The sequence below is a fragment of the Mastomys coucha genome, unplaced genomic scaffold (genome assembly GCF_008632895.1).
Source record: "Mastomys coucha isolate ucsf_1 unplaced genomic scaffold, UCSF_Mcou_1 pScaffold5, whole genome shotgun sequence".
Taxonomy (NCBI): Eukaryota; Metazoa; Chordata; class Mammalia; order Rodentia; family Muridae; genus Mastomys; species Mastomys coucha.
In genome coordinates, this window is record NW_022196911.1 from 35,905,039 (window position 1) to 35,914,237 (window position 9,199).

Sequence of the window (9,199 nt, forward strand, 5' to 3'; positions counted from 1 at the left end):
CAGGTTTCCAAATCCTCGGTTCGTGGAACCCCACGCAGGTAGGAGCTGCGGGACGGCATCCTACAAATGTATACCTCGAAAAATGTCATTTGTGTGTGTGTGTGTGTGTGTGTATACGTATGAAGATCAGAGGACAACTTGCAGGGAGCTGATTCTCTCTTTCCACCACATGGATCTTGAGAATCAACTCATGTCATCAGCTTAGTGGCAATCCTCTTTACCTACTGACCTCTCACCTGCCCATATTGTCTAACTTCTAGTAGCCTACAGTCCCTGTTTCCTCTTTTCTTTCTTTAATTAGGAGAGGAGAGGAAAGGAGCGTACTATATAGCCCAGGGTATCCTAAAACTCACAATCCTACTGCCTCAGCTTCCAAGTGGTGAGGTTCAGGAATATAAATCACAACCTCCCAACATACACACCAATTCTGGATATTTTTAATAAATTAAGAACACATCCTCTCATGAACAACAAAACAGTCTTCAAAAACGATCAGAGCCAAGGATACTGGATCTTACCTAAATTATTCTCTAGGACCGCCTTTTCTCCATCCAATTTTGTTTTTCCATACAGATTCAGGGGACTTGGTATATCTTCTTCTGTGTAAGGGGGATTTGTGCCATCAAACACATAATCTGAGCTAATGTAGATGAGAAATGCTCCAACTGCAGCTACAAAAAGACATAAATCCACTGCATTACTTTTGAATGGAATTTAAAATGTTTTGTGTATCTCATGTTTTGCTTTGTTTTCCCAGAGATGAATAAAAACTCATGTAAAGACAGCTATGAAACTTTCAACTTAAAAGCACTGGCTGCTCTTCAAGAGGACCTAGGTTTGGTTCTTAGAACCCACACGGGCGTTCAGAACCATCTGTAACTCCAGTTCCAGGGGATGTCAAGCCCTCTCTTCTGGACCCCACGGATACCAGGCATGCATATGGTGCACAGACATACATGTACCATATGAATGCATGGAGATAAAATAAGTATGTCTTGAAAAAACAATCCAGTGATAATGTAGCATTACCTGCCTCCTTTGCTAAATTCCCAGAGGCACACACATTCAGCTGGGAAGCAGCATCTGGCTGACTCTCAACAACATCTGGTCTTCTCTCAGCAGCACAATGCACTATGACGTGAGGCTAAAAGAAACATTGAATTTTTAACCCAAAATGGAGAGAACAGAGAACCATGGCTTCCTTAGAGTAACTTCAGGGGGAGAAAGGCTCCTGAAGTCAACATGCCTTCAATTAAAAATAAATCGGTTTAATTTTATTTTTTCCTTTTATTTCACTTACCTTTTTTCTTTTTTCTTTTTTTTTAGTTTTTCAAGACAAGGATTTTGTATAGCCCTAGATTGTCCAAAACTCTGATATTCACTTGTCTCTGCCTCTAAAGTGCTGAGATTAAAGGTGTGTGCTACCACTATTTGTCATATTTCTTTTTTCTTTGGAAAGAAAGAAAGAAAGAAAGAAAGAAAGAGAGAAAAAGACACCCCCCCTTCATTCTGCAAAGGAAAGAACAATTTTGTTGTATGTGCTTTTTTAGGCAGTGCTAGAGATCCCAGAACTTTGCACACTACATGTTAGCCAGGCACGTGAGTGAACCCCTGATCTGCATTCCTAGCAAGGTAAAAACTTAGTAATCCTTAGACAAAATGCAGAAAAACTATTAATAACTCCTTATAAGCAAAATAAGCCTCAATCCCAACGTGGTGGGAAAGTCACCATGGACACGATGACTACTGCGACTTTACTCATCACACCCAGGCCCTACAGACTGCTAAGTGCTCTGCCATGATGCTACACCCCGACCATAACATTTACTAAACTCATGACAAAAGGGAAGTAGTATCAGCTGCAAGTTAAATTCATAAATTCAAGCCGGGTGGTGGTGGTGCACGCCTTTAATTCCAGCACTTGGGAGGCAGAGGCGGGTAAATTTCTGAGTTCGAGGCCAGCCTGGTCTACAAAGTGAGTTCCAGGACAGCCAGGGCTACACAGAGAAATCCTGTCTCGAAACCAACACCCCCCCGCCCCCCAAAATCATAAATTCAAGCTTTTTTGAGCACTCATTTAACAAGAATCAGCTATTTACGGAAACCACAGGTCCACCTGACCATAAAAGCAGTTAGCTCCCATGTCTTAGTTGTTTCTATTACCATAGACTTGAGGAAGAAATGGCTTATCACTTACACCCCAAAGTCTGTCAGTGAAGAAAGTCAAAGCAGGAACTGGTAGCAAGGCAATGGATGAACTCTGCTCACAGGCTTGCTCCCCATAGCATGCTCAGCCTGCTTCATAAATAAGCAACTCAAGCTCACCCACAGCCATATTAATCACAAAATGCCCCATGGAAGAACGTGTTAGAGGCATTTCCCAACTGAAATTCCCTTTGCAGATGACACTAGCTCCTTTAAAGTTGACAACTAACCACAACACACCAGTAAGGACACAGACAAGCCTTCACATCTGAGCGAAAGAGACACATTTAAAGAGCCTGAAACATCAAAGCAGGGATGCAGGAGCTCTTCTAGAAAAGAAAAGGTTTTTTAATGCAAGAACAACAGAGCAAGAGCTAAGATTGGTGTTAAATGTCTCTGTGCTGGAGGTTGGAAGTCACATGGATAACAATCATTTATAGCTCCAGTTTCCGAGGCCGGAGAGAGCTCAGTGGTTAAAAACACTGGCTGTTCTTGCAGAGGATCCAGGTTCAGTTCCCAATACCCACAAGGCAGCTCAGAACTCTGTAGTTGCAGGAGATCTGACACCCTCACAGACACAGACAAAACACCAATGCATATAAAAGAAGAATAGATCAGAAGATCAGACACCCGTTTCTGACCCCCACAGGCACTATATGCATGTGTTGTACGGACATACATGCAGGCAAAACACCCATACACAGAAAATAAATTGCTCAAGGATTGCTAAGAATTGTTTTTAACCTTGAATGTGCAGAACTAGGATGTTTCAGATACAATATCCTAGGCCCATCCCAGACTTAAAACATTACACTTTGGGCATGCAGCCTGCAATCAACCAGGTTTCCCTGTGTTTCTAATACTCATGCTCCCAGAATCACACTTTTAGAGAGAACCAAAGTTGAAATCTGATGTCAAGGAGAACAAAGTCTTCATTTTCCTCTAACTTTTCTCGGATTATGGCACACAGGTTACTCAAGTTCCCCTGACCATACTTTCTTAGCATTAAAGCAGAAATATTTCCATTACCCCCGACCCCCGGTTCCCAGATAGCACCCAAACACTCCATGGCAAGCTTCACGAGGAAAGCACTGCATAAACACAAGCCATGCCTCCCGACAAGGCTGTGCAGGGCAGGGAGGCTGGCATAGCTCTGAGGTAGAACACCTGCCCAGCATGCTTAGGGACCTCTGGCCCCAACACCAAGCACCACTCCAAGTCATGTAAAAGAAGTACACTCTGCATTGTGGTGGCTCAACAGGTCATAACTTTCAAGCACAGCTTTCCGAAACCAAGCACAAACTTTCGGTATAAGCCATACAATCAATTCCTAATAGAACACATACATATACAACTTCAAATACATAAACCCATACCTGAAAATCATGAATGAGGTGGTGAACTGCTTCAGAATCCAACAGGTTCACTTGTTCGAATTTTGGTCTTGCTCTTCGAAAGCCACAGCCAACGGTGTGCCAGTTGCTCTGCTGAAACTCTTTGTAAACTGCTCTGCCAAGAAGCCCGGTGGCACCAGTAACAAGAACCCGCCGGCTAGGGATGTTCACTTCCTCCTAGACGTACAAAGGGAATAAAGTCACAATTCTCATAAAGACATTATTGTGTACCAAATACCAGAAATGTTAAGTATTTTTTAAATTAATACCACATACTTAAATGTCAATTTTAAAGCTAGATGAATCAATCAAACTGCATCAACAACTGCATGACTTAATGAGTTTGTGTTTAATTATTTTATTTTGATGTGTCTGAGTATTTTTGCCTGCATGCATGTGTGTGTACTACCTGCACTGCCTGGGGAAGATGAGAAGAGAGTATAAAATCTCCTGGAACTGGAGACAGGGAGTCCACAGGTAGGTACTGGGAGCTGAGCCTGGGTCCTCTGCAAATCAACACAGACCTCGTACCACAGCCATCTTTCCGTCCCCACTGATAATCGGTCTCCTTGAGACTGGCAAGCTTTGTTTATGATCACACAGCTTTTGTAGGAGACAGACACTGGGTGGCTTACAATTACCTATAACTGCAGATCTGATTGCCCTCTTCTGGTCACACGAGGGGGAGGGGGAGGGGGAGGAGGAAGGGGAGAGAGAGAGAGAGAGAGAGAGAGAGAGAGAGAGAGAGAGAGAGAGAGAGAGAATTGGTTGCTCTTCCAGAAGACCTGGGTTTGATTCCCAGCACCCAATGGCAGGTAGCAACTCTCCTTCACTCCTATTTCAGAGGATCTGATGCCCTCTTCTGGCTTCTGTACCAGGCATGCATATGGTACACATACATACACAGATGAAACACTCATGTAAGTAAGTTTATTTTTTTAAATGAGTAAGAATAAAGTTTTAATAATCAAGAAAAAGAACCTAAGATAAGATCACCACTAAATTTCCCATTTAATTTAGATTTTATGTTAACAATGGAAGTTACTCTGCTTTATGATGGATGAAGTGATCATACCACCCCATGAGTAGTTAACAAGAGTTTCACATCTTCTAAGAAACTCTGCAAATGCACAAGGCTCAGATAATGTGTCACATTTTGACAGGATTGAAAATCAGTCAACATTTCATAGGAGTTTATTTGGAATAAAGTCAACTAATACGTCCCTCAGTCAGCACTAAGTTTACTTACACAAAATACTTATGACTAATAGATGACAGCTAGTTAAAAAAAATCTGTTGCCATTGAAAAAACATATTTGTGTTCACAGAAAAATTTTAAAATTACTGCTTAAGGAATAATTTGATTTCTGTATACCCAAGGCATAGTTCCAAAGATGGAATAACACTTCCTGCCAAATTCTCAAGTAAAGCCAACTTTTCCTTTTTAAAAATCCTGTTTCAGCCAGCAGAGAGTCACACACCTGTAACTGAAGCGCGAACTCTGTAGCTCAAGCTTTCATTAGATCTGATCACAAGGCCCTACTCCTGTGGAAGTCACCCAATTCTGAGTTGGAAAAAAAAAGTGTGTACACACACAGATACAGGCAACATCCAAACATTTTTAGATAAATGATTTAGTAAGCATACATAATTAAGGACACTAAAATCAGCTGTTTCCAGCATGTACAAAAGCTGAATCAAAAGGTGCTGACAGGGATGAGGGAGGGCAGCATACAAAAAAATCTATTAAGAATTTTAATTTAACCAATTTCAAAACATTTTTTAAAAACTTAATGAGACTTCATATGGTGACTTTTATACCACTTGGCTCTAAGCCAGGCAATTTATGAAAATGAAGACTTGAGTCAGCAAAATGTTTTCTTCGAAGTTTGGCAAGAAAATAACCCTTCAAAGGCTTAACTGTAAACCAGGTGTAGTGATGACCTCAGTAAGCAGGAGGATATCAGCAACCTGAGCATAGCCTGCTCTACACAGGGGATTCAGTGGGGCCCACTGAGCAAGACCCTGTCTCAAAAGCCATACTTGTGCACGTCCACATATACACACAGCTGAAATGACCGGGTCAAAGCATGCTAAGTCTAGTATAGATTCGGAACACTGTATATGTATGTAACAAACACCATGAAGAGGCCTGGGAAAACACCAGGAAGGAAAACAGACGGGCCTGGAGAACTTGGGTAGAGTCCCAACACCCACATGGCAGGTAACAACAATATATGTGACTCCAGTTCCTGGGGAAGCCAACATCCTCTGTGGACCTCAAAGAGTACTGCATGCATGGGCTGAACAAACACATACAAGCCAAACACCCACACACATAACATTTAAAAACCTAAAAAAAACAAAAAGAAAAAGAAAAAGAAAAAGAAAAAAAAAGTTGCTCTTGCAGATTGGAATTGGGTTCTCAGCATCCATACTGGGAAGCTCACAACTCCCAGTAACTCCAGCTCTACTGGGATGGACACCTTCTTTTGGCCTCCCAGGAACTCCAGCTCTACTGGGATGGACACCCTCTTTTGGCCTCAGTGGGTACTGGACACATAATACACAGCTATACACTCAGCAAACATGCATAATTGAAAAAGAAAACCATCTGATGCAGGAGGATCTCAAAGAATCCAAGACCAGCCCTGGGTATAGAGGCCTGCCTGGGGGGTGTTGGGGGGTGGGTGTGGGGACAACCAGAAAGTTTCACATTCACTTTCAACAGTTTCAAGTTTCACATTCACGCTCTACCTGCCTAACATCCTTGGACACCTTTGAGATTTTAGAAATAAGATATCTAGATTGCTTAATAGGAATGGAATTCAGAGGGGAACAGCTCAACCCCATCTCCCCACTGTACGCACAGGCAGTATTCTTAACAGGAATTGGTAACAGGCTACCTCACTGACATTAACTATGCCAACTCTCAGCTGGTAACAAGAGTGAATCTCAGTTGCACATGTGGAGAGAGCAACTCGAGCATGCAAAACACAGCTGTCTGCACCTTCTGGCTGCTGTTTGCTTCTTTGAAACAGGGTCTCACTATCTGACCTTGGCTTGCCTGAAAATCATCCTGCCTCAGCTTTCAGAGTGATGGGTTGAAGCATAAGCCACCATGCCCAGCTACTGTACCATTTTTTTTTTTTTAATGAAAAAGGTTGCTGGGTGTGGTGGCATCATTAATCTCAGCCCACTGGAGGTAGAGCCAGGCAGAACTCCATGGATTTGAGGCCAGGCATGAATACACAGTGAAAATGTTTAAAAACAAAACAAAACAAAACAAAACAAAACAAAACAACAACAAGAAAACCACAAAAACCAACCTAAAAAGCAATCACATCTACCCACCACTACAAACTTCCTGAGTGCTGAGATCACAGACAGGAGTTAGCATGCCCAGTTTACAATGCTCCACTTTTCTTTTACTGAACTGTGCAAATACATTAACCTACAAGACTACAGGCTCTTATGCACACACCTTTGGTCACATGCTGTCACCAGTCTGGAACTGCAAATACATTCAAACTTTAGCGAAGGCCCAGCCATTTGGAGATAATTTTGGATGTGCATCACCCAAATGTAAAAATTCCCCATTAACAGCTGGTTGTGGTGGCTCAAACCCTCAATTCCAGCACTCTTCGAGGCAGAAGCACGAGAATTTGTCGAGTCCAAGGCAAGCCTGGACAACACACACTGAGTTCTAGTTAGGGTTACTATTGCTGTGTGAAAACATCAGAGCATTGTTTTGCAGGAAAGTACTTAGCTTACCATTTCCACATCACTGTTCACCCCTGAAGGTTAGGACTAGACCCTGGAGGTAAGAGCTCACACAGACAGGCCTTAAGCCTGCTTTCTTAAACAACTCAGGACTAAAGCAGCCCAAGGGGCTCCGCCCTCCCAAGTCAATCGCCAATTAAGAAAAGGTGCTATTCTTATGGAGGCATACTCGGAATCAAGGCTACTTTATCTCAATGGGGACTCCCTTATCTCCAGTAACTCTACCAAGCAAGGGACCCTCCCTCAAATTACAAGTTTGCATTAAAAAAAAAAAAAAGAAAACTGGCCACATCCTAGACGTTTTTATATCTGCAAGACACATTAGTTTGGGAATTAACAGTCTCATGGACTGCGCTGGATACATTCTGTAGGTCAGTAAGTGCTATAAGGCTTGAAACGGAACCGTGGATCGGATTTGGAAACATGCAGGGGGAAGTTTACCAGACATGCAATTTCTTTCAGCAGTCTTCCACCACGCAAAATACTGTGGTTCAGAAACCCTAGGGGCTAAAAGCCAAACATTGGAATTCCTGCTCAAACCTTACTGAATAAACTCGAGGCGATGCCTGTCGTCCCACTCGAGAGACTGAGCGTTAACAGTACCGCACAGTTGGAAATACTGACATCCTTAGAGTGGCTGAAGTGGCGTGCCCTGTGCAAACTATGGTTTCACCAAGTTGACACCTCTAACACCGTCATTTTACTCAAAACAAAAATGATGAACAAGCCCGCCGGGGACGGCGGGAACCCCCATCTCCCTGCTTCCCTGGATGCAGCGGCGGAAACGTAGCCACACAGGGAAGAGAGGTAAACAAACTCAAAGGCTCCACCCCGGGCTCCACGCCCAGGACCTCACCTCCACCAGCTGGCAGCAGCCGGGGACGAAGTGGATGGAGAGCTCCTTCTCCCGGCCCACCATGCCCGCAGTCTTTGCGCCGCCTCAGTCGCGAACGCAGGGTCCTCTAGCGCAGCACAGCCAGGGGCCGCAGCGCCCGCGCCCTTGGCCCTCCTCCCCTAGGCCTAGGCCGACCCTGGCTGCCGCTTCCGGCTTCCGCCGCCCTAGCCGCGCCTGTTGATTGGCCGCCAGTCGCCACGCACTCAAAGAAAGGCGGGACTTCAAGGGACGCTGTCAGCCCATGTGCCAGTTCTTAAAGAGACAGAGCGTTTAAACACAGGCACAGATGCCAAGCAAGAGATGCAGGCTTCCTTGGGTTTATGAATATTGTTGTTTTTTTCTTTCTTTTTAATCTCTCCTTCCAGTTTTCTTTCTTAGTGAAGGGGTAAGGAATCGATTCGCCTAGGTTTGCAGACGGCGAAATGCCTAAGAGTCAACCGAGCATTGTATTATATAGACTAAAACATATGTAAAGTTAGGAGACAAGAAGGTAAGGGTGGTCCCAAGAACACAGAGCTAAGGCTGGCTTGGGTTGGTTTTAGGCAGTCCGAACCTCAGACTGGCCTTGGGCTCAGAGAAAGACCTTCAACTTCTGATCTTCTAGCTTCCCCTCTCAAGGGCTGGGGTTACAGGAGAGGACAACCAACCTAGGCAAGGTGTGGTTGGCCCTTTGTTTGTTTAGGGCAAGGAGAAAGATAAAAATAGGTCAGTGCCTCTGCTCTGAGTCATGAACATCTCTGGAAGCTATGTTTTTCTGGAATGTTAAAAAAAAAGGCTGTGAAGTTTGAAAAATGCTTATTTTTAGCTAATTAAAAATAAAAAGGTGTGGGAGAGAATATTACTTTCTAAAAGGCAGATTCTTCGGTTTCTGGTTTTCTTTCCTCTCCTCTCTCTCTCTCTCTCTCTCTCTCTCTCTCTCTCT

General features: G+C 43.7%; 1 protein-coding gene across 2 annotated transcripts in view; it reads right to left on the reverse strand.

Annotated features, from left to right (window-relative positions):
* The window catches only part of Mat2b (methionine adenosyltransferase 2B), a 26,010-nt gene that overhangs the window by 14,897 nt on the left and 1,914 nt on the right, over positions 1 to 9,199 (reverse strand). Inside the window, exons 1-4 of one of the 2 annotated variants that reach the window (XM_031353085.1) lie at positions 8,239 to 8,460; positions 3,582 to 3,776; positions 1,030 to 1,144; positions 519 to 671 (exon numbers count right to left, since the gene is read on the reverse strand). In XM_031353085.1, the coding sequence (XP_031208945.1) occupies positions 519 to 671; positions 1,030 to 1,144; positions 3,582 to 3,776; positions 8,239 to 8,301 (526 nt within the window). In that variant the 5' untranslated portion in view covers positions 8,302 to 8,460. Of the gene's footprint in view, positions 1 to 518; positions 672 to 1,029; positions 1,145 to 3,581; positions 3,777 to 8,238; positions 8,461 to 9,199 lie in introns of those variants that run through there. The other variant, XM_031353086.1, reaches the window with a different exon arrangement.